This window comes from Mandrillus leucophaeus, unplaced genomic scaffold (genome assembly GCF_000951045.1).
Source record: "Mandrillus leucophaeus isolate KB7577 unplaced genomic scaffold, Mleu.le_1.0 Scaffold549, whole genome shotgun sequence".
NCBI classification, from domain to species: Eukaryota; Metazoa; Chordata; class Mammalia; order Primates; family Cercopithecidae; genus Mandrillus; species Mandrillus leucophaeus.
In genome coordinates, this window is record NW_012105908.1 from 2275587 (window position 1) to 2301136 (window position 25550).

At 36.2% G+C, this 25550-nt stretch overlaps 1 protein-coding gene across 1 annotated transcript; it reads left to right on the top strand.

Annotated features, from left to right (window-relative positions):
• Positions 1 to 1222: 1222 nt before the first annotated feature.
• On the top strand, positions 1223 to 20783 carry RFC3 (replication factor C (activator 1) 3, 38kDa). Its single transcript, XM_011997824.1, has 9 exons — positions 1223 to 1439; positions 4284 to 4421; positions 7322 to 7389; positions 9166 to 9263; positions 13244 to 13425; positions 14118 to 14254; positions 14663 to 14761; positions 18463 to 18532; positions 19416 to 20783. Exons 1-9 carry the CDS (start codon positions 1353 to 1355, stop codon positions 19605 to 19607), a joined length of 1071 nt encoding a protein of 356 aa, XP_011853214.1. The 5' UTR covers positions 1223 to 1352; the 3' UTR covers positions 19608 to 20783.
• Positions 20784 to 25550: the final 4767 nt, after the last annotated feature.

Sequence of the window (25550 nt, forward strand, 5' to 3'; positions counted from 1 at the left end):
GAATAGGCACTTTACAAAAGAGTATTCTAATCATTAATAAGTATATAAGATGCTCAACATCATTAATCATTAGGGAAATTAAAATCATAACGAGATTCCTCTATAAACCCACCAGAATGACTAAAACTTAAAAAGGTTGTTGGTTGTTGAAGATGTGGAGAAATTGGATTTTTTTTGCATTGCTGGTGGAAATGTAAAGTGGTGCAGCCGCTGTGGAAAACGGTATAGCAATTACTCAAAAAATTAAACTTACAATTACTATATGCTTGCCAGGCGTGGTGGCTCACTCCTGTAATCCCAGCACTTTGGGAGGCTGAGGCAGGTGGATTGCCTGAGCTCAGGAGTTCGAGACTAGCCTGGCCAACATGGTGAAACCCTATCTCTCCTAAAAAATACAAAAAATTAGCTGGGCGTAGTGGTGCACACCTGCAATCCTAGCTACTTGGGAGGTTGACGTGGGAGGATCGCTTGAACCCAGGAGGTGGAGGTTGCAGTGAGCTGAGATCACATCACTGCACTCCAGCCTGGGCCACAAAATAAAAACATACACAAAATAAAAACATAAATTAAATAAGGAATTAATACTATGTACAATGAGTAAAGTGCATTTTGAGAGGCATTATTTGAAGAGAACTTCAAAAGTTGCATATGAGCTTCATATGCAGAATATTTTTCTGAGGGGTTCAGATCCTTCTACACATTTTAATTGGAGGGCTTTCAAACATTCTAGGCTTAGAATGCATATTAACCTCATGTCTTCTCCCCTACAGGCCATATCTCGGTAGTTTTTCCATGCTCTTGATTCTTTTGCTTCTAATTCAATAAGAATATTGAGGAATAGAGGTAACAAAGGATAGTGAAGATCAGACATTTTTAAGCGATTTATCCAATGAAGCTTTATTGGGTACCTGCCAAGTCAGTGAAACCCTGAGATGTATATTTAGTGCCGAAAACTGAGTTCCACACCTAGCAGATATTTAGTAAATTTTTGTTTAATGAATTAAGTGAATGAATAAATGAAAGGAAGTGTCTTCTCTGAGGTATCCGGATGTAACGCCAAGAGGGTCAGAACCTCATTTTCAATTCGCCTGATAATTTATAGAATATAATAGAGGGTGCGAACAAAGAGAAAACAAAGCAGCGAACTTCAGAACTAGAAGGCACCAACGCGGCAGCTGATTTTGTCTGCACACGGCCCCCGTAGCCTTTGCGACCTAAATCGTTTACGCAGCCGCGACCGGTAGTGACGTCAGGAGATTTGGCGCTCGCGGGAAAACTTGTCTCTGCGATAAGGGGAAGACGCGCGCTCGCGCGGGACTTTCAAGCGTAGGTCCCCGGGAAGTCGAGCTGCCATGAGCCTCTGGGTGGACAAGTATCGGCCCTGCTCCTTGGGACGGCTGGACTATCACAAGGAGCAGGCGACCCAGCTGCGCAACCTGGTGAGTCCGCGGGGGCCGAGAGCATGGGAGAGCGGAGGCCCCCTGGCTCGGGATTTTGCGCTCCCCTGAGGAGCAGTGCTTCTTCCTCCTGCATTGGCAGGTGATAAGTATTATAGAGAAAAATAACAAAGGGAAGGGGGAAAAGGTGTGGGAGGCCGGCTTGTATTTTTAAACAAGAAAAGTTCCTCTGAGAAGTGGCATCTGAGCCGAGACTTGAAGGAAATTGAAAAGTCGTAAATACAGAAATCCGAGCGAAGAGTGGAACAGGTAAGAGGTGACAGCATGTGCAAAATTCCCAGGCAGGGATATGCACAGCATATTCTAAGAACCTCAGGAGGCTGGTGTAGCCGATAATGGTGAACCAGCGGGAAGGGTAATGGGAGTTGGGGGTGCAGACTTAGTAAGTCTCAGAATAAGATGGGAAGCCGTTGGAACATTTTGAGCATAGGTGACACCATGAGATTTGCTTTCTAACTGGCTTAAGATTTCTCGATGTCAGTGTTGTCATTGACAAGTAAAGTGTTGTAAATATGTATTTACTCCAAAGATCATAAAATTATCAAATAAATTGTACTAGGACGTTCCTGAGATTAGTTGTTGTTTTTTTTTTTTTTTTTGAGACGGAGTTTCGCTCTTGTCGCCCAGGCTAGAGTGCAATGGCGTGATCTCGGCTCACTGCAACCTCTGCCTCCCTGGTTCAAGAGATTCTCCTGCCTCAGCCTCCCGAGTAGCTGGGATTACAGGCGCCCGCCACCACGCCCGGCTAATTTTTGTGTTTTTTAGTAGAGACGGGGTTTCACTACGTTGGCCAGGCTGGTCTCGAACTCCTGACCTCAGGTGATCCACCTGCCTCGGCCTGCCAAAGTGCTGAGCTTACAGGCGTGAGCCACCGTGCCTGGTTGAGATTAGTGCTTTATGAAAGATTCCCTCCCCTCTATCCTGATGCCTCTTTGTCTGTTGTAGTTGATAAAAGTGTCTAATGGCAATATTTTGTGAGGAACGAACTGAATCTTTCAGGGAGTAGAGAGTGAAGAAGGATCTTTAGGAGACTAAGTTATTTAGTGTCTGTGGAAGACATTTGTTTACTCCTATTAAGGACCTCAGATTAATATATGATGCTGTTGAAATGTTTTTGCCCAATACCCTGGTTTTCCCTTACCGACCTTTCTTACGTTTACAGATACTATTTAATTGTTAAGGGCTTCTTAAAAATAAGAAATAATAAGAAAAGACTGTACATATGAAAGTCATTAGACTAGTTGATAGTGTTGCGAGATTGATCTTTAATTATTCATACTGCATGTATACTAATTTAAAGTAAATTGATTATGGCAGTATCCATAATTTATAGACAAATTACATTTTCCATCAATAGCTTTGTCTTCAGTTTTCCTAGTCATAGAATACATTTTATTTTCTGTGGCCACTTTTTGTTGTACAGAATTTGGAATGTATATTTTGGACATCAATTTTATATAATGATCTTAAGTGTTAAATTTGCTTTTAAGAAATGTTCACCTGTTTACTCTTTTATTTGCAGCTTAATCAAACTATGAAACATTTAAAGCATAATCCTTATTTTTGGTTAGATTGAAGTTTAAAAAACAAAGGCAGTAAGTGTCTATGGGACACCCACCATTTTCCAGGCACTGTATTAGATTGAATAGTTTTTTTCCTTGAGACTTTTCTGTGACAGAGATGGATGAGTTTACAAGGTATTAAAATTCATTGCAATAAGCGCTTCTCTTAAGATACGTATTCCATTTTTTCAATAATGGTTATTTACAGAACTTTGCCTTAAAAGATTTTATGTGCCTGAGGCTAAGGTCTGTCACCCACTCATCTTTATAGCCTTCGTAGCACTGGTTCCCAAACCAGACTGATCATCAGAAACACCTGAAAAGCTTTTGCAACACTCATCATCAGCAGATACGGTTAGTGCCCTACCCAGTCCTCTTGCTTTTAAGTGCACACAGACTGACTTCTGACTTCTAACTTTGTAGATCTGTACTTTGCCTGAGGGCTTTTCTCTCTGTGACACCCATAAACAGATTTGAAATGCCTGAAGTTAATGCTCTTTCATTTCCCCCATCCACTTTCCTAAGCAGGCTTCAAGAAAGAACTAATCAGAGATAATCATATTGCAGCTTCCCCACCCCCTGGGTAGGTTGACACTCTGGTGGGTGTTTATGTTGGCTTTAAGAGTTTCCCTAGCAGGATCAAACACAGATACCTAGAGGCATTCAACTTGAAAACACACTCTTAGTGGCTGGCTGTCTTCCTTTCCTCTCCTATGAAGTTTTCCTTTATCTCACAAGTAACCTCCCAAAGGAACCAAATACACTGAATTGTTATCACAGGGACTGTTTCTAATAGTCCAAACTAAGAAAGGCCTGAATCTCAGAGTTACAGAATCGTAATCTCATGGATGATACGGTCTATTCATTAGTCAGTCCTTTATTTAAAAAGTTTTCTAGGTGCTTCTGATAGCCAGGTTTAGGAGTTCCTGCTTTCCAGCATTTAGTTTTGTGTCTTGCATGTGCTGTGTCATGTATGTAAGTTATACAAAATTAGTGCCAGGCGAATAGTAAACATTTCAGAATATATATACATATATATGATACACAACATTTTGTTTATCTACCCATGAAACTCCAAGTTTTACACATATATAAAAACTTGGGTATATCTACCCATGAACTTGGAGTTACTTGGGTATATCTACCCATGAACTTGGAGTTTCATGGGTAGATACATAAAATATTTGATACTTAAAAAGTAGTTTGGTTCTACTTAGAGCAATTCAGTTTGACTAGGGAAAAACGCCTTGTTCTTTTTTTTCAGGTGCAGTGTGGCGACTTTCCTCATCTGTTAGTGTATGGACCATCAGGTGCTGGAAAAAAGACAAGAATTATGTGTATTCTACGTGAACTTTATGGTGTTGGAGTGGAAAAATTGAGAATTGAACATCAGACCATCACAGTAAGCATTTCACTTTGAGGCCCTGAAAGTGATTTATAGCAGGGACTTTCAGTCTTGGTCATGTATGCCCCCAACCCAATTGCTTCCTAATGTATAATTTAAATAAGAATTTCACAGGTAGTCTTGGGGCACAGGATTTGAGAGGTACTGATTTATAGACCTGTTATAACCAGAGCAAAGCCATTTATGTTAGATAGGAAATAAGAGCAACAGAGGGTTTGGGGTAAAATGTAGAGGGTGAGATTAATTTCAGATTGCCTAAGAAGACAATGTTTTAGCTGGAATTAGAACTCAGGTTTCCAAACTTCATTTTTCTGAGAGCAGTAATGGGGATGGAAAGAAAGAGAATCATTTTGAGAAAAATGTTAAACATGGTATCAAGTGACTTGTTAAAGAGTGGACAACTGACTGACTGGGAAAGGAGGCCTGAAACTCTGGGATGTTGAGAGGCTTCCTATGATCTTGCCCTTGCTAAGATGTCCAGCTTCATACCATGTAGTGCATTTTTATGCTTTTCCATTATAGATGATGTTTAAAATCTAGCTGAAATGTATCCTTCTTTTTCCTACCCCATTAGAATTAACTTTTCTTCTACAACTTGTAGTTTATACTTTTAATAGTACTTACTTTGTTTTGCTTTGGTTGTAGTAGTTTATACATCTTCTACTTTGACAAGATTGTATTTGTTTTGACTGTATGTCAAGAACATATATTCATTTTCATATCCTCTGGTAGAATGTCTTTACATATTAGGCATTGAAAAAATCATATGCTGAGTGTGGATGGCAGTGCTATAAACAGAATCTTCAGGAAGGTAACTGGATTTTAGGCTAGTGTTGATTAGCATATATTTGGATACATTGAGTTTGAGATGCTGGTTGTATGTTGTGGTGGAAATTCTTATATAGGGACAAATTTAACAAAAATGGTGTGAGATCTGTCAGAAGAAACTAGTATCTTATAGAGAGACAATAAACAGCCAATCAAATGGAATGTTGCAACATGTTCCCAGATGGAAGGCTTAATAATTTAAATGATCTGTTTGCCCCAGGTGACACTATAAATTTCTACGAAATTCTAATTAAAATTCAAGTGGTTGTTATAATTGTATGAAATGATCTTAAAGTCCATCCATATGGAACAGTACATTTCTAAGACTAGCTAAAGTAATTATGAAAAAAGACTAGTGAAGTAGGGCTTGTGTTACCAGGTAGTAAATCATACTGTATGATTATTGTAAATAAAATAGTTTTATATTGGCATGAAAATAGAGAATTAGACTAAATGAAAATGGAAAGAGAGCTTAGAAATGTGATAGAGGTCTATTTCAAATCAGTGGAAGAGGATGAGCCAACAGAGTGTGTCATCATAACTAGTTATCTATCCAGAGAAAACAAAGTTGAGTCCCTATGACATAACAATTTATAGAGACAAATTCCAGATGAATTAAAGACTTAAATGTTACAATGAAACACTAAATATCTTAGAGTAAAATTTTTTAGACTATATGAATTGCTCATGGGTAAATAAAACCTTTTATAGGAAAACATGAAAACTGTAGAAGAAAAGTAGACACCTGGATGTATGAATTTGAAAAATTGCGACCGGGCACGGTGGCTCACGCCTGTAATCCCAGCACTTTGGGAGGACGAGGCGGGCAGATCACGAGGTCAGGAGATCGAGACCATCCTGGCTAACACAGTGAAACCCCGTCTCTACTAAAAATGCAAAAAATTAGCCGGGCGTGGCAGCAGACACCTGTAGTCCCAGCTACTTGGGAGGCTGAGGCAGGAGAATGGCGTGAACCCGGGAGGCGGAGCTTGCAGTGAGCCGAGATCGGGCCACTGCACTCCAGCCTGGGTGACTGAGCTAGACTCCGTCTCCAAAAAAAAAAAAAAATTGCTATGGCAGAAATTATACATAAAATCAATAGAAAAAGAAAAGATTTTTGCAAATTGGCAACAGAAAGACAATCTGGTAGAAAACTGAATAATAGATTCTTTTGTAACAAATAGTCACAGGAGAAAAATGTAAGTGGCAGTAAACACATGTAAGGATGTTTGACCTTTGTGATAGTCAAGCAGTGTGAGTCTATTATATACCCACCAAACTGGAAAATTGGAAGGCATGATAAAACCTACTGTAGATGGGGAATGTTGGGGAAGAGAGTTGCCAGTGGAAAAGTGAATCGTTAGACCATTTTATGAAGCAGACTGGTCAATACGTACACACACATATGTATTATATTAAAGTTAGAAAACACATTCCCTTCAATCCCAAAAACTGGGAATCTCTTACATAGAAATGAAAGCAGTATATGTACACATATGTTAATTGTGGAATTGTTTGATTTCAGAAAACAAAATATCCATCAGTGTGACCAGCTTTGGAATATCCATGCCATAGGTTGGTGTGTGACTATAACACTGTGCTGGTTGTCTGAGAGGATTGCCAAGATACATTAAGTAGGAAAAGCAAAACACAGAGACTTGTGTATGATTTCCTTTTTTTAATTTTTATTTTTTACAAGAAATTGACATTCCATGAAAATATATTCGTGTATGTTTATTTTTGTGTTAACATGGAAAAGACTCAAAGGAACAGATCGTTTGCAATGATCTGTGTTTCAAATGGTTTACAGATTTGGTTTGGGGATTTCTGGAGATAAGGAAAAGAAAAAGGTAGTCACAATAAAACAGGATGTGTGATTTGACCCAATTTGTATAAAAACATGTTTATCTACACATTGAGAAAAGAGTGGGATTAACAAAGTTAAAACATGGAATGGTGGTTATCTCGAGTTTTACTTTGTATAATAAAAGGAAAACCAATGGAAATACAAAAGAGTGGGGAAATAGGCAATAAATAAATGTTAAAAATACCTTTTTCTTTGTCCACAGACTCCATCTAAAAAGAAAATTGAAATTAGCACCATTGCAAGTAACTACCACCTTGAAGTTAATCCTAGGTAAGTTACTACCATATAGAAATTAAGCATTTTTAGAGAAATTGGTTTTGGGCTTTCGTTTTTTTAAAGATTGAAATCCTTTTTTGAAGTAAATTGATACGTGTGGAAGCACAGTTTATAAAACAGATTAAAGTGGAGCTGCCCTGCTTGAAATGGGAATCCTAAAGCCCTTCCCGTTTTGCCTTCTGTGTCAAATAATTTCGACGATGTATTTACCTTTTCTAGCTCTAGGGAGCTCATTGATGTACACACAGTATATTATATTGTCAGTAAATTTTTGTTAAATTATATTGGCTCATTCATTACTGATGAGCAGTGTGTCTAAAAAGTTTACAGTGTTTGGAGTAAATATTTCAGAAATTGACTTTGGGTCGCCAAATCTTTCTTTGTCACTCTCTTTGTTTAAATTTCTTGATTGGAGGTATTGTAATAGTCCACCAACCAATATCTTTATTCTCTGTCATGCAGTAATAAGATTAGGAACTTGTTGGAGAGGCATTGAAAACTCATGCAACAGCTGTTAAGTATGAAGTGGTGTAGAAATGATTCTGGGAGCTAACTGGGTAAGCTGTAATGATCTGTGGGACTGTATGAGTTCTTAAAGGAGAACAGAATTGAGGATATTGTCAGGCATACGCAACATGGGCAGTGGCACAGAGGCAAGAGTGAATATCCATTTCAGGGAGAGGGAGGAGACCAAATGGAGCAGGAGGAATAGCATTACAAGCCAATGTGTATGTTGTTTTCAGTAGCAGGCACTTTGTGAGAAGCTTTACCTGGATTATTACATTTAATCCTTAAAACAACCCTAACAGATAGGTATTATTATTTTCTCTAGGCATCTCAAAGAAAACTAACAGAAATAAGGTTGTTGGGAATGGGAATTGATCATAAAAACAAAGGGAGTGTTAATTCCATAGACAAATGGAGAATGTTTTGGATTCTTGGCTAGGAAAATGACTGTAAGAGCAACACTATAGGTATATTGATCTATAATAGTAGTAGTGACTTGGGAAAACTTAGTGGCTGTTTGAGAAAATAAAGTTAACTGCTTTGACCTGTTTTTCTCATTGTGAGTTCTTCTGAAGCATAGATAACCAATTGGAGAATAAGCCAGTTGCTTTCAGGGTGATTGAAATTAACATTCATTCAGCCTAAATTGACTTCTGTTGGTTTGAGAGGTCCTTGACTGGAGTGCCAAAGCAATAATATTGGTGTAAATGACAGATCAATACGGAGTTTTGACTTTGTGTCTTAAACACAATTTGCTTATCTCATCGCCTTACTGAATCTCTGAATCAGTTTCATTCTAGTGCTGGGAGCAGATTTCTCTTTGTTCTCTCTTAGATCTTTGCTATTTTGGGGATGTGGAAGAGGAATAGGGATTGAATTTCTGTTTCAAAGAGTTATTTTTTGTATTTTCAACAATTATAGATAGTTGAGAAATGAACTATAATTAGGTATTAATTTTCTATAGTCAGTACAGAAGTGTCAAAGTATTTGCTAAACTGTTACCTAATTATTAGTAGTTGCTTTTTTTATGTTAACAGTAAACTTAATGTAAGAACATTTTTAGTGTTTTCAGTGATGTTAATCCAATTGGAATATTGTTAGTATTTTTAATGACCCTAAAACTTTTTACTTTTAAGGAGCTTATAATTATAGCTAGGTGATATTAATTTTGATTGAAATTTTGACCACTTAAGAACCTCAACATTTTCCTTGTAATAACAATATTAAGGGCATACTATATACCATTGTTTTTGTTTTGTGTAGTGATGCTGGAAATAGTGACCGAGTAGTCATTCAGGAGATGTTAAAAACAGTGGCACAATCACAACAACTTGAAACAAACTCTCAAAGGGATTTTAAAGGTAGGTGATCAAAAGACTTCGTTTTATGAAGCTGCCAAGCATTAGTGCTCTCTCTCTCTTTTTTTTTTGAGTTATGAAAGTGAACAAGAGAGAAGTGTGATCTCTGTGCTCATGGGAGTTTATAGTCCAATGGAATTGAATTTTATGTGAAAGAGGATTATTTGTGCCATCCATTTGATATTTTAGAACAAGATGAATAAAAATATGTGCTTTCAAATAAGAAAGTACATGATTTTAAAATAGCTGTTCTTATGACCCAAGTCATATGTTCATTATCAAATATTTAGATAAAAAAGAAAATAATATCAGCTATATTCCCACCATCCAGAGACAGCTACTATTAACAGTTTAGACTTTATCTTCCAAGCATTTTTTTCTATATATATGCATACATTCTTACTGGTGAGATTTTGTGATAATAAATATGCCATCATTTATTGCTTTTGATATTTTTTGCCAAATTCTCTGTCTGAAAGTGGGTATAGATTTATACTACCAATAGCAGTGTTTGGGAGTGCTCATTTCTCTGTGACATTTACCAACACTGAAGACAATTCCTTTTAACCTTTGTCAGTTTGAGTGGAGAAGATAGTGTTTTGTTCCTCCTTACTGAGTGTGATACATTTTTCCTTTGTTTAATATTGCTCATTTTTATTATTTTGTGAATTCCCTGTACATATTCTCAGCTGATTTCTTTCCTCAGTCTCCATATTTCAAAATAAATTTACATTTATGAATTTATTTTTTGCTACTATATATAGAGTCTTATATTTTCTGAATGTTTTATATATGTAAGTTACTAACATTTATATCCTACTTTTATATCTTGCTGTGTTATTAAATTCTCTTACTGTTTGTAATTGTCTTTTGATAGTTTGAGGTTTTTTTTTAGATGTATATCCATATAATCTGTAAATTATTTTTCCTTTTTCTTTCCAATTTTTATGGCTGTAAATACTTTTTCTTCTCTAATTATGTTGGCCAACCCCCCAATAGTGTGCTTAATAGTAATAGAGACAGCAGATGTCCATGGAAGGAAAGCCTTAGTGTTTTCCCATAATTAATTGCTGAATTTTGGTCTGAGGTATATATATTTGATCACGGTAAGAAAATATTCTCAAGTTCCTATTTTATTGAGTGTCTTTAACACAAATGTGTGTTAAATGTTGTCTGATGCTTCTTTTTCATCCATGAATGTGCTTTTGTGATTTTTCTTTAGTTCATTAATATCATAGGTTGTATTACTGGATTTTCTAATATTAAAACTTTTGCTAGGCACAGTGGCTTATGCTAGCAATCCCAGTGCTTTGGGAGGCTGAAGCAGGAGGATTGCTTGAGCCTCGGAATTCAAGGTTGCAGTGAGCTGTAATTGCACTACTGTACTCCAGCCTGGGTGACAGAGCGAGACTGTATCCCTAAAAAAAGGCAAAACAAAACTGTTCTGCATTTCTAGAGTAAACGTCACTTGTCATGTTGAATTAATTTTTAAAAATATGCTGTTTTCTGCCTACCAAGTACTGCTTACTCACTATTTCCAACATCACTATGCAAAATAATGACATGTATATGTAAATGTAGGAAATACTGTGCCATTATCCTCAATCTGTTATTAATATTATAAGAGAAATGTTGAAGATCTGTTATTATAAGAAATTTAGTTGAAATTTAACATTTTAGTCAAAATTAATAATACCTAATTACAATTACAAACCTTTAAAAGTGAAATGTTTTAGGGTCATTAAAAATACTAACAATATTTTACCACCCAATTACAGTTGAAATAACCTTTCACATGAAGCTTACTGTTCCTTAAAAAGAACAATAACTATTAATTAACAGTTTAGAAAATACTTCGACTCTTTCACATCCATAAAGATGTTATTCTGCTGCTCTGCTCGACTCTTTTACATAACTGTTTAAATTTGGCGATGATCCTTTTGTGTTGGTCATTTTGTTAAAAGTAAAGTGAGTTTTCCTGTGCTTAGGAAGCAGAGGCAGGCCAGAGAGTTTTTTCTAGGTCTGGGGCTCTACAGCTACCTCTTGTATTAGTTTTACAAAGTGATCAAAAATATACGACACTTTACTTGAGGCCAGGAGTTTGAGACCAGCAAAACCCAATCTTGCCAAAGGAAAAAAAAAAAAAAAAAAAAAATAGGCTCATGCCTATAGTCTTAGCTACTTGGGAGGCTGAGGTGGGAAGATTGCTTGAACCCGGGAGTTTGGGATTGCAGTGAGCCATGATCGAGCTACTGCACTCCTGCCTGGGTGACAGAGTGAGACCCTGTCTCTCAAAAAATAAAATAAAAAAATAAATTAAATAAATGACCTTGTGTTCTGAGCTCTATTCCCTATCTTATTTTCTGTCACCTTTATTGGAATTCTTTGTCTCTCTTTTACCTGTTCTCAGTTTGGATTCTGTTTCTGGAATTTCTTCTCATTGTGGAGCATTGTCTTATTCTCGAACTCCTGTCCTCAAGCCATCCTCCTAGCTTGGCTACCCACAGTGCTGGGATTGCAGGCACAAGCCCCTGCACCAGCCACAGCCACATGGAACATTGTCGTAGAAGGGAGATTCATTTTGGTATTCTCAGAGTCTACTGTTCTGTCAAACCTTACTGCGTCAGGGTTCCCTTGGTCTCACCCATAAATTGGGCTCTGTTGAATCTCCCACCTCGGTAAAATTGCTGCTTTCTTTGAGACAGTGTCTCACTGTGTTGCAACAGGCTGGAGTGCAGTGGTGCCATCACAGCTTACTTCAGCCTTGACCTTCTGGGCTCAAGGAATCCTCCCACTTCAGTCTCCTGAGACTGCAGGTGCAAACCACCAGGCCTGGCAATGTTTTGTATTTTTGTAGACATGGGGTTTTGCTGTGTTGCCCAAGCTAGTGTTGAATTCTTGGGCTCAAGGGATCTGCCTTCCTCAGCCTCCCAAAATCTTGGGATTACAGGCAGATTACAGGCATGAGCCACTGTGCCTGGCCAACTGCTTTCAAATTGGCCCCATCATGGTTTCTAGTATATTCCTGTGGGTGATTTTGAGCTTTTCCTATCCTAAAGTCTGTCAAAATCTTCCTCCCACACCGTTGCTGATACTATGTGGGCCTTTGCAGTTTTAGTTTCTTATTCTCATGTGCTCATGTTTGGGGTTCTTGGGTAAAGCTTGTTGCCTAGTTTCTGTAAAATGTTCATGCGTTCTTTGTCTTGGAATCTTTAGTTGTTCTGTTTATTTTTATGGGGCAGATCGAAATGCTGCATGCCACCAGTTCATCTGCTAGAAATAATTTGTTAATGTAATGAAAAATACAATACTGGATTCAGTTTCTGTCTCTACATTATTCCTGAACCGTGTTAAGGCTGATCTGTGATTGTGGCCAGATGGAATCTTACTTTATGGTGGCCGGATATCTTTATGCCTTGTTGCCTACATCTCTTGCACCACTATTTTCCAAAGTCTATTCCTTGGAATTTAATATTTTAGATTAAGATGTACCACAGAAATGTGCTGCTGAGTAAAGTTATTTTGGGGAAATGCAGCACAGTACTTCCTTGTCTTGGTAAATTTTAGTGTATATAAATAAAGGTTGCAATGATTTCTACTACAAAGTAACCTTTTAACTTCATTTAGCCTAGTGTTTCTTGGTCTTGTTTGATTATAGATTCTTTTTTTTTTTTTTTTACTAGCCCTGCCAATGCAAGGTCTCACAATATTAAAAACTCAGAGCTGTTCCTATCCATTCAAATCTTTAGTAAAAGGCGAAAGATTTATATGATCTGAAGAGAAACCGGAGTATGATTGTAGTGTTTTAAAATAAAAAATAAAGTAATTTTACCGTACTTATAACTTTATCTTTGCCAAAGGGAAGAGTAGTATATCAGGCTTATTATTTAGGATTTCACCCTGGATAATGGGGAGGAAGAAAGAGACAAGTTAAAGTTTGAGTGAACTCAAGTTAAAGTTTGTTTTGTTTCTCTTTGACTCAGTGGTGTTATTGACAGAAGTTGACAAACTCACCAAAGATGCTCAGCATGCCTTGCGAAGAACCATGGAAAAATATATGTCTACCTGCAGATTGATCTTGTGCTGCAGTTCTACATCTAAAGTGATCCCGCCTATTCGTAGTAGGTGCTTGGCGGTTCGTGTGCCTGCTCCCAGCATTGAAGATGTAGGTCAAGTTACGCTTTTCTGAAAAATCAGTTCAGATTCTCTGTATACTCTATGCTTGTTGTAAAAGAAGAGAAGCATATCAGTAATTCAAGAACATTTACAGACCTGGATGCAAAGTGTTAATATATGAACAAACTAAAGCGTATAGTTATAAATACCAGATGCCAATATATACAAAGTGTTTTTCCCTTTAAACCCTCTTTACCTTGAACAAGTAGGTATTACGAATTCCACTAAACTAGGTAAGGGGTAGTTATTTACTGTCTTCTTTCTCAAGCTGATTTAGCTGTCTATAAGAGGAGGCCGGAATATTGAGAAAATAGATTTTACAAAGAGATGATGTGGGAATACCTAATCCCTAGGAAGGGAATTAAAGTTAGTATGAAATAACGTTAATATTTATATTTATACACACATATATTTTTTCTCTATCATTCTTAACAACCATCAGCAAAAATTATGATTCCTCACATTAAATATCTTTCCTGCTTTTAATAGATTTTGGGAGATTTCATGCAAAGTAGGGATAATATGTAACATTGTGTTAGATGCAGAGTGGTAAGTTACTTCTATATAAGTTTCACTTATAAGAATTTTGAGAGTAATATAGTTATAAGGGTCTAGAAGGATATCAACAGAAATTAATCTGCTTTTTAATGGATTGCCCATTTTTGTTAACTTTATTTGTAGATTTGCCACGTGTTATCTACTGTGTGCAAGAAGGAAGGTCTGAATCTTCCTTCACAACTGGCTCATAGACTTGCAGAGAAGTCTTGTAGAAATCTCAGAAAAGCCCTGCTTATGTGTGAAGCCTGCAGAGTGCAACAGTGAGTGGAAGGGGTAGTTACATTCTAGGACTTCGGCTGCCAACCTTCTTGGCACCAGGGACCAGTTTTGTGGAAGACAGTTTTTCCATGGACTGAGTAAGGGTGGGGAATAGTTTCAGGATGAAATTGTTCCACCTCAGATTGTCAAGCATTAGATTTTCGTATGGAGCATGCAACCTAGATCGCTTGCATAAGCAGTTCACAATATGGTTCATGCTCCTATGAGAAGCTAGTACCATCACTGGTCTGACGGGAGGCGGAATTCAGGCTATAATGCTGGCCTATCCGCTGCTCACCTCCTGCTGTGTAGCCCAATTCCTAATGGCACAGACCAGTGGTTGGGGACTGCTGTTTTAGGACATAAGCACACTTCTTTTTAACTTCTTGTATTCTCTTTTTGTTGTGTAGATATCCTTTTACTGCAGATCAAGAAATCCCTGAGACAGACTGGGAGGTATATCTGAGGGAGACTGCAAATGCTATTGTCAGTCAGCAGACTCCACAAAGGTACCAGTATAAAATGATGACAGTAAAGATTTCATTATCAAGATATCATAGAACATGTATTAACTACTTTATGCTAATGCCACATCACTTTGAATTATAATTAAATCCTGAATCTACGTATTAACCTTTTAAGGAAAATGTAGGATTCAACTTCAGAAATTTAGTGGTTCAGAATAGTTGGTGTGTGATATTGTGGCTTTTATTAAGCTGTAATATCGTGGCTTACATGTGATCATGTAAAAGTGGAGTTTATGTTAATTTTAATTTTCCTTTTAGGATCTCAGATACTTAATAGTAACATATAACACAAAGCTAGACATAATGTGTGTAGCTTTCTAGGAAAGGGCAATGTATAACTTTGCAGTTGATGATGCATCTTGTGCTAGAAAGACACCAGACTATAAGTCAGACTTCTAGTTCTTGTCCGGAACTTCTAGCTAAGTGTTCTTGATCAGGTAACTTCATTTTAGAGTTTTATCTTCATTTGTGTATTAAAGATACTATTATTGCCTCGCCAAGGGTACTTGTGCCTTTGTTGTGAAGACCAAAAGAGTTATTAATGGTTTGAGTAGATGACCATGGGTTCTACTAAGGATAGCATTGTGTATATACCATTTTTAGAAAGTATTTTTTGACACATTTGCTGCAAAATTGTTTCCATTACTTCTGTAGGTCTATTATTTGTAGGTTGACGATTCTGAAAATACCTCAGCCACTAGTAGTTTCACTTATGGCAGCTTTGATTGAGAAGCACAATTTGCTTTTCTCCAAATAAAAAAATGACGACGTTAAGGCCTACTAACTTTGGAGAGTATGGAGAAGGTTCCTTAGACTTGCTAAAGCACAGTTTCATATCCTTGTTGGCTTTCTGAGCTTAGAAATGATCTTTGGACCTTACAGAGGGTAGTTGATCATTTTAGGGTTCTGAATAGACTGAGTTCAGAATATAGACTGAATAGGCTACAGCCAATAGAACTTATGCTTCCCTGGTCTAATGAAAATAATAGTGAGAGGAATATGCCATGTTTCTCCTTTTAATGATACATCTGATGAATTCTATTTTTTATAAGAAATTCTTCAAAGGTATTGTAATATATAGATCGGTGGAGGTGGATAGTGAATCATACATAGTGGGTACTTAGTATTTCATTTAAGGTTTGCTTTGAATTCTCAGAATTCAGTTATTTTAGTTGAATAAATCAGTATTTTTCTCCAAGAAGTACCAAACGTTATAAGTAGTCTCATTAGAAAAGAAACTTCATCTTTAGAAAAAAAATATTCGTTTTATTTTATAAAATGTTGATTATCAATAAAGAGACCTCACCCTTTAAAGAGATAGAATTCAAATAAAGCATGTCTTTGGGGCCTTTTACTTTTATAAAAGATTTCTGCACTGAAGATGACTTTCTTGTTTTTGTTCTGATATTAAAGAAGAACAATTGGTAGTAGTAGAACTTACCTACTTTTAAGGGATTTAGGTACTCGATGTTGTAATGTTTTTCAATTATCACATGCGTTTTTAAAACTACTTGATTATTCCTTTGCTTAATTCTTCTAGCTGCTGTTACAAATTTCTTCTGGTTTTCCTAACACATTTTGGCAGCTTATAAATGAACTTGTGCAAGAAAAGGTGCTCCTGTTTCCTGTTCAAACTAACAATTGTAGGAATTGATTCCATTGTGCCGCATAAAAAGAAATTTTGCTCAATTTTCGAAAGCCTTGGGGCTGGCCAGAAGCCCTGGAAGTCTGGTATCTTTCTGATCACTGGGCCGCACAGTTCCAAATGATTACTTCTGATTTCTGTCTCCTTTGTCTTGCTGGAATATTTGTGGTCTTGATTTTTCATTTAATCTGTCTTAGAACAGTCATAATTTTCTAATTTGAATAGCAGCTAATATTTCATGAATGATTATGTCAGCTCTTACACCATGTAATTTAATTGATATAACAGACCTCTGAGAAAAATATTAACTTTTTAGATTAAAAAAAAAAACGATGCTGACATTTACGGAGATTAAGTAACTTGTTTAGGGACATTCCGTTATTAGTAGAGACAGTTCTAGAATACCCATGTTTCTCTGACAGGAGAGTTTGTACTCTTAATCACTTGTAAGCTATTAGGAAATAATGACACAGACATGGTAAATGTAGAATATATTAATTTTGTAAAACAGTAATAAGACTAACAAAAGATACATGTTAACATGTATGCACTACACACAGTATAGTTACTTCAGTTGTGTAGGTAACTACATCGTGAATCAACTTTTCAGAAATAAGCTATATGCATATATTAAAATAATTTCATACCATATGTCACTTATTATTCATGCTTTAATAATCTAGTGTTATTCTTGGAATGTCGGAGAAATCACAGGCTTTTGGGTCAGGACTGAATTCAAATGCTGGCTCAAATACATGAGTCTTGATGGAAGCCTGACCTTTCTGAACTTCAGGTTTGTTTCAGTAAAAGAGCATCATTGTGGGGAATTAATAGTATATTGCAGTGAACCTAGTACAGAATTAAGGTGTTAAATACTTTCACAGACATTGGAAAGGGTGTGGACTTTGGAGTAAGACAGATAGATCTGTGTTAAATCATACTTTGCTGTGGTCAGTTTTATCAGTTACTTAAACTATGTGGGCGTTAGTTTTTTCATCTGAAATAAATGAGCTAGAGTAAGTACTGAGTTAAATCATTTGTTTCAATTCTTACACATAGCAGATACCCCCAAAATGCTAGTTCTTTTTTTTCTCCCCCCACTTTTTTTAAGATTTAATGTGCCAGGGCTTCATATTCCTGATGTCTTTAGGATTGACTTCTGCTTTTTAAGAATTCTTATGAATCACTACCTGGATTTATCTGAGGTATGGAACATCTGTACTGTTATTTTAGTAAAAATTCAGAAGTTATTTCCCTTTGAGATATGTGTATTTGAAACACTCTCTCTCTTTTTTTTTCTGTTTTAAAACGTCGTATGTACATTTCTCTCCTCTTCCCCTTTCCCTCCCTAAAATATGAGAAGGGCCTAGAATGAAGGACTCAGAGGTTTGAATGTTCCCTGTTCACTTAGTCTGGTTCCATGCTTACCTGTAAACCTTTGTGCCGCCGCTTTTATGACAGGGACAGCTCTGTATCCCTGCCACATTGCTTTTTTACTGCGCAGTCTAGGCAATGGCATTATATTATATTTCATGCGTATATTATCTTTTGTCACCTATGTAGTTGACTTTTTAATGTTTTCATTACCATTTTCTGGATGTTTCAGGTATCTATCTGGAGAAAAGAAAAACATTACTTGACATGTCATTAAAGTTTGTTAAATTCTATGGTGTGAATAAGCTCAACCCTCGCTATTCATGAAGTCTCCATTTCTATCTGGTATTTTCATGGTGTTTTGATATAATTAGGAACCCTGAATATAGACGTCTGATTTTAAAAGAGTTCTGAAAATGTTCTGTTTGAAAAATGAACTGAAGTTAGGAGAAGCCTCCATATGTTTATCCTAGTATGATAACCTGTTTAAGAAACAACTGTTATTTCTTACTAGATTGTTTGTTAATTCATAAAGTTAGTTTATAAAGTTGTTAATTCTGTATTGGATTGTTTGTTAATTCATAAAGTAAAACCATACAGTGGGAACTTGGAAAAATTACCCCTTATTTTCTTCACAAAAGATCAATTATTTTGTTTTATGTAGACTCCTTGAAGTTCGTGGAAGGCTGTATGAGCTTCTAACTCATTGTATTCCTCCTGAGATAATAATGAAGGTAACCCAATTTCAGATCTTGAACTTTTTACAGCTATAAAATTTGGACGCTGGGTATGTGATCTTAGGGCTTTTTGCAGTATCAAGATCTCACCTCTTTCTCTCCAGCTCATTAATTGCACATATTTACTGAACCTCTGTTGTGCCAGGCACTATAGAGGAATGCTGAAGAAAAGAAGGGAGGGCCTGCCTAAAGTGAAGTTATATTGTAGTGGTGTGAAAAGGGGAACAAATAAGTAAGAGAATTTCAGAACGTTGTAAGTGCTATAAAGGAAAGAGCAATATGCAGTGATGATAATGGAGGGTGGGGCTACAAAGAAAAAAGTGAAGGTCCACCCTTCCATTTTCACAAAGGTAACCACTTTTAACAGACCTCTTTTCTATTCACATAAAAACAAGTATGTGTATATATGTGGTTTCACAAAACTGCTCAGTTTTCTGCCCTTTAGTATGGATCTTGTGTCATGACCATATGTATAGATTTACTTTGTTCTGTTTAGTGGATAAATGGTTTTCTGTTGTGTGACTGTATCATACTTTTTCCAAACATGACCTCCATTGGTGGAACTTTAGGTTGTCTACAAATTATTATTGTTATTATAAATAGTGCTGCAGTAAGCGTCTTTACACTTACATTCTTGCACCTTGTGCAGTTAAATATTTGGAATTTAGAATGTGGCTGATACCCACCACATTTTTACATCATGGAAAAGGTACCACAGTTTTTGCTTTTGGATAAAGGTTGTTGATTCACGTAAAAAATTAAAGATCTCACATATATAAAAGAGAGTATGTTTAACTTTAATCTTTTTGTGAATGGGAGAAATAAGGCATGCTTAGCTATTTTGTTAATGATTTTTAAATTACTAATTATTTTTCTTTAGGGCCTTCTCTCAGAACTGTTACATAATTGTGATGGACAACTGAAAGGGGAGGTGGCCCAAATGGCAGCTTATTATGAACATCGTCTACAGCTGGGTAGCAAAGCCATTTATCACTTGGAAGCATTTGTGGCCAAATTCATGGCACTTTATAAGAAGTTCATGGAGGATGGATTGGAAGGCATGATGTTCTGACTTCTATCAGTTATTCTTGCAAAGATTTCTCAGTATCAGTATTTACATACAGCTTATATTTAAGAGCTGTGGGTAAATTAACTGTACTTAATCATGTTGTATTTGTGTTTTTCTGGTAATAACTGCTGTGTGAACTATTAATCATCCTCTACGTTAAATAATGGCTCCTATACTATAGAAGTATGTAGTTTTGTACGTAACTTAGAGACTTTAGAGTCTTCAGAAAATGATTTTAATTTACTTTAAACATTTGTTATTCAAGTATTCATTGTTGATCCTCCTATTCTCTTCCGTCTAATCTCTCACCTGCTAAAGGAGATTTACACATTAGAAAGCAAAGATTATATTCATTTATCCAGATGGCCATTTTCTGCCACAGGTAACATAATTGTTTGACAGGTCATTATATTTAATTCTAGTTTCTCTCAGTGAATAATTATAGTTTTGTAGGAAATGTAAGAATTCATTCTGAAACATAATTCTTGGTATGGACAAGATTGCAGATACCATTTCTGTTGAGGCTGCAGATTTCCTTATTTCAGTGGTTCAGATTAGTATTAGGTCGGTACTAAGAAGTTTTCATTAATTTAAGTACTTGAGACTCTTGAAGAAAATTCAGAATGAAGTTCTGGAGAAAGGTATGTTACTGTAGTAATTATTCTTTGAGCAGGTTTTGTTTTTTGTCATTAGTTCTGCCCTTTTTAATTAAATATTTCAGTTCATAGACCGAAAGGTTTACTTGGCAAATTTGTGTGACAGACTCTGAACAATTCCTTTACTATGAAGTATAATTTATAAAATAAAATATACCCATTTTAACGGTGCAGTTTGAGTTTTGACCAGTGAAACTACAATCCCAATCAAGGTATAGATTTCGTCACCATCTGTATCCCTCCATATCCCTTTGCAGTCAGTTCATCCCTACCCTGGCCCAGATGATCACTGATCTTGTCATGCCAGTTCAAAAATTTAATGGAATCAGATATTGTAAGCATTCTTGTGTAATACTTCATTCTCTCTCATTATTGAGATTCATCCATATTGTTGAATGTTTCACTAGTTAATGTTTATTGTTCAGTATTTTTGTATATACTTTTAAAGCCTATTCACTTGTTGATGGGTCTTTGGTTTGTTTCCAGGTTTGGTTATTATGAATAAAGTTGCTGTGAATACTTATGCGTAAGTCTTTTTGTGGACAGGTTTTTATTTTTCTTGAGTAACTACATAAGAGTGCAATGACTGGGCATACAATATTGTAAACCTTAACTTTTAAGTTGCTAAACTTTCCTAAAGTTGTATTACTTTACACTTCTACCAACAATATAAAAGAATTCCTGTTGTTCCTATAGTATTGACTTAATTGACTTTCTATGTTGTTGTCCATTTATATTTTATTACCTTTTTTATCTTCTACTTTTTCCCTCTACTTATTTTTCTAGATTATGAACTTGGAAATTTAGATAATTAACTTTAGACTATTCTTTTCTAATGTCATTTAAAGTTATAAATTTCACTCTGAGTACTGATTAAGCTTTTTAACATTCTCCTGCAAATGTTGGTATTTTAGGTTTTCATTTCTACTTAGTTCAAACTTTTCTAATTTCACTTGTGATTTTTTTTTTTTTTAACCCAGTGGATTACTTGGAACTGTGCTGTTCAGTTTCCAAGTACTTAGGGATTTTCCAAATCTACTTTTACACCTCCTCTGTCTTTCTTACTTTTTAGTCTTTTACTGAGAGAAATATTGGAATCTCCCTCCATAATTATGCATTTTCTATTTCAGTTCTTTTGGACTTCATGCATTTTGAAGATCGTTCTTAGGTACTTTGCATATTAGGATTGTTATATCTTGATGTATTGACTCCTTTATCATTATGAAGTGCCCAGTTGCTTCTCTGTCTTTTAGCTAAGATCATGTGTATGAAATGCCCTTTTTTATTTCTAGTAATATTCCTTGCTTTGAAAATCTACTTTTTCTAATATTTATGTAGACACTCCAGCTTTCTTTTGATTAGTGTTTGCATGGTAGGAGTATTTCTTCTAGCGTACGTCTGCTAACAAGTTTCTCAGTTTTTGTTTCTCTAGAATGTAGTTTACCATTTATAGACTTCTTGGTTGATTTGAGTGTTTTAAAGCCCCACCACTTTGAATGTGTCATTCTGCTGCCTTCAGGTTTCTATTGTTTCTGATGAGAAGTTAGCCAGTAGTCTTGAGGTTGTTTCCTTTTACATGATGAGCCAATTTTGCTGTTTTCAGTATTTCTCTTTTCTTTGGCTTTTAGTAATGTATGATATGTCTACATGTAGTTTTCTTTGTATTTCTCCTACTTGGGCTTTGTTGAGTTTTTTGAATCATTATTATGAGTTATATTAGTTGCTTTGAAGTATTTGTTAAACATCTAGCCCCACTCAGAGTCAGTTTCTTTTGGCTCTTTTTTCTCCTGTGTACTGTTAAACTTTTCTCTTTTTTCCCTGTCTGGTAATTTTTGGCTGAAAACTTGACGTTTTAGATAATATATTTTAGCAACTTAGGATTCTCTTTTCTTTTTCTGATGTTTTTTCCTCTTGACGGTTTTTCTTTTTTTTGTTTCATGGATTGCTTAGATGTCAGCTGTGTAATTTGTCTCCACCGCGTTGTGCAGTCACTGATGTTTCTGCTCAGTTGCTTTTATTTTAGCCTGGCTTCATCTTTCTGTCTGTGTAGTTTAGTGACCAACCAATGATGTGAACAGAGTTTATACTTAGACATCATGAGACTACATGCGGAATGAGGAATGCATTCAAGGTTGCAACCAGTCCTCAATACCCCTTGGTTTTTATTTCCTAGTTTAGCCATCCATCAGGTATATGTGTGAGCTTAGCTTAACCCCTCTATGGTTCTTCCACTTCTAGGATCTCTCAGTTTAATTTCTGATTTGTCTGTCAATGGCCATGAACTAGGCCTAGCAACTTAGGGCTAGCAAAGCTATTGTATGGATTTTCCCCATCTTTTTTGAACCAAGTCTGCCATTTGTGTCCAGCAAAGCAATGAGTTTCCCTTGCCCCGACCCTGAATCAAGTCCACTGCTCTGGCTGCATCCAGCCCTAAACTTATAAAGCTACATTTTTGCTGGCCAAGTGACAGGTGTATGGTTGTATCACCAGGCATAGAGGGTCATAATGTTGCTGCCATTTTTATCTGCAGCTGATCACTTTTGAAATAATAGACATTCTTCAATTTGTTGTTTGACTTTAATCAAGTTTCAGTATATTGAATTTTTTTCTTTTTTTTGATGATTATGTTCACTGCTGTACTTAACTGCAGTTGGAAATCACCCATTATCTTCCTGTTTCTGTTAGTAGAAGTAGCCATCCACTGATTTATTTCTGCATTGCTTTTGTAGATTCCAATTTCAGTCTGGCATCATTTATTTTAAAGCCCAAAAAAGTTTGTCATTTCTTGTGAAGCAGGTCTGCTGGCAAATTATCTTAGAGTTTTTTGGCTTAAAAATGTCTTTGTTTTGCGTTCCTTTTGGAAAGCATTTTCAATGGACAAAATACAGATGGTTTCAAAATACAAAATACAGATGAAATACTGTAGTTTGACAGTTTTTCTTCCCTGTCTGTATTTTGTCTTCTGGGTTGTATTGTTTTTGAAGAGAGATCTGTAGTCATCATATTTTTAATTTTATTTACTACTATGGCCGCTTGTAAGATTTCCAACTTCTCTTTATGACTAGTTTCCAGCAGTTTGAGTAAGATGTATCTTGGTGTGATTTGTGTGTGTGTGTGTGTGTGTGTGTTTATCTTGCTTTACACTACTTTAGGTTTGTTGCATTCCTTGATTTATGAGCTTATGTATTTTATTAAATTTTGAAAAATTGATTTTGAATATTTTTCTACCCCTTCTTGTAAGACTAATTACATCTCTATTTGGTAGTGTTGCATAAGTCACAGAGTCTCTCTGTGTTTTTCCTAGCTTTTTTCTCACTGTTCTACAGTTTGAATCATTTCCTTCAAGTTTTCAGCTCTGGCAGTTTCATTTGCTGCTTTTTTATATTTCTCGTTGTTTTTATGTTTGTCTTTAAATCTTTTGAACATATTTATAATAGCTCTTTTGAAGTCTGTCTGCTTATTATATCTGTCATTTCTGGATCTGTTTCTGTTGACTGATATTTTTCTGGTTGCGGGTCAGATTTCTTGCCTTTTTGTATGTGCATTAATTTGGATTGGATTCTGGCTCTTTCATTATTACATTGTCATGTTACATTATCAAGTGTCTGAATTCTGTTTATTTTTTTTCTTAAACTGTTGGACTTTGTCTTGGCAGACAATTACAGTTGACCCTTGAACTACACAAGTCTGAACTGTGTGTGTCCATTTATACGTAGATGTTTTTTTCAATAAACAAAAAATTTTTTTGAGACTTAATATGAAAATACCCATAGAAAAACACATAACCTAGGAATATTTTTAAAATTTTTAAAAAGGCACATCATAAATGCCTAAAATATGTATAGCTACTAGTCTGTTTCATCATTTACTATGATAAAATATATACAAATCTATTATAAAAAGTTAAAATTTATCAAAACTTTCACAAACTCAGACCATACATGGTACCATTCATAGTCAAGAGAAATGTAAACAAATGTAAAATTCGGCGGTCCTCTGCCCCCCGTGGCCTGTTAGGAACTGGGGCCACACAGTAGGAAGTGAGCGACCGGTGAGCACCAGAGACTTTTACCACCTGAGCTCTACCACCTGTCAGATGAGCGGCGGCATTAGATTCTCATAGGAGTGGGAACTTGTTGTGAACTGTACATGTGAGAGACTTATGTTATGCCTCCTTATGAGACTCTAATGCCTGATAATCTGAGATGGAACAGTTTCATCCCCCTCTCTTCCCCAACCCAACCTGGGGTCCATGGATAACCTGTCTTCCACAAAACTGGTCCCTGGTGCCAGAAAGGTTGGGGACTGCAGCATTAAATTATAACTGCATAAAATTACAGTACATACTATGCTGCCGTCATATTTTTGTAGCCACCTCCTGTTGCTATTGCAGTGAGCTTAAGTGTTGTGAGTATTCATTTAAAATGCCATGTAGTACTAATATCTCTGAGTGAGCAGTTCATCTCTCCAGTAAATTGCATATGGCACTAAAAGTGATCTTTTGCCGTTCTGAAGTATCTTTCACTATGTGTAGTGCAATAACATAAGCCTTGAATAACACCATGAGACCCATACAGAGGTTACTGGTGGTGCTGAAAGTGCTCAAGAAGCAGAGAAAAGTCATGACGTAAGAAAAAGTTAAATTTGCTTGTAAAGTACCTTTACAGATTGAGGTCTAAAGCTGTAGTTGCCCTCCATTTCAGACGGTCATCTTGAAGTATCAGTACAGTACTGTAGGTGTAATTTCTCTTCCGTATCATTCAATATTTTCTGTAGCTTGTAACAACACAGTATATAAGACATAAACAAAATGAGTTGACTTTATGTTATTGGTAAGGCTTCCAGTCAACAATAGGCTATTGGTAATGACATTTTGGGGGAGTCAAAAGTTATACAGGAGTTTTTGACTGCTATGCCTTTAACTCTTGTATTGTTCAAGGGTCAACTGTATTTGATTATCAGCTTGTTCTTTTTCATGCTTGTTTGTAAACTTTGTTGGAGTTGGCCTGGAGTCATCTTTAGTCCTAATTTAGCTTTACAATAGGGGCATGATATTTCTGGGTTTTCTACTGCATGTCCTGGAGATCACTGAGGTGTAACCATTCGGGTCACCAGAACTCAAATATCTACCAGCCTTGTGGGAGCTCTGGAAATTATTCAGCTTACAGTTTTTATTTTATCCATGGTTTTAGTTACCTGTGGTCAACTGCAGTTTGAAAATATGTGGCCAGGTGTGGTGGCCGTGCCTGTAATTCCAGCACTTAGGGAGGCTGAGGCAGGAGAATTGCTT